Source organism: Penaeus monodon, chromosome 23 (genome assembly GCF_015228065.2).
Source record: "Penaeus monodon isolate SGIC_2016 chromosome 23, NSTDA_Pmon_1, whole genome shotgun sequence".
NCBI lineage: Eukaryota > Metazoa > Arthropoda > Malacostraca > Decapoda > Penaeidae > Penaeus > Penaeus monodon.
This window is the reverse complement of record NC_051408.1, coordinates 15,383,305-15,383,748: the sequence shown is the minus strand read 5'-3', so window position 1 is coordinate 15,383,748 and position 444 is coordinate 15,383,305. Positions and strand designations below refer to the sequence as shown.

At 43.2% G+C, this 444-nt stretch overlaps 1 protein-coding gene across 1 annotated transcript in view; it reads right to left on the bottom strand.

Moving 5' to 3' along the window:
• LOC119588147 (twitchin-like) overlaps positions 1-444 on the bottom strand; it is a gene marked incomplete in the record, with an annotated part of 124,648 nt that overhangs the window by 116,997 nt on the left and 7,207 nt on the right. Inside the window, 2 exon segments of the mRNA XM_037936853.1 lie at positions 214-295; positions 414-426. Of these exon segments, the coding sequence (XP_037792781.1) occupies positions 214-295; positions 414-426 (95 nt within the window).

The window sequence follows — 444 nt, the reverse complement described above, 5'->3', positions numbered from 1 at the left end:
CTTGTATTGTGCCATTACTGTTCCTGGCAAGCAATGACTTTTTAAGAACTTCTATCTCTGTCTGAGCTTTATGCAAGCCATATAATCTTTCGCTTTTAAATATTTACCCTTACATGGCTCAAGATACATTCCTTCTTCTGCTCGCAGTCTGATGTTTAGTTTAAACAAGGAAGCTTATCCTCCTTGTCTCCACGCAGATATCCTTTATCCTACTCAACACAGCTGCACGAGTGAACACTGAACACTGAATCCCACGGTATTCTAACACCTGTGACGCGTACTCCTGTGGGCGTGGCTGGGAGTGGCGGAGGAGGTGCTTGTGATTCATACTGATTAATGAATGAAGGGGTGTGTGTGTGTGTTTGTTGGAATGTAAAGGCATGGCTGTTATGGATTCAAGGTGTGGTTGGTACGTGTATGGGAGAGCTGAAAAAAAATGTGTTT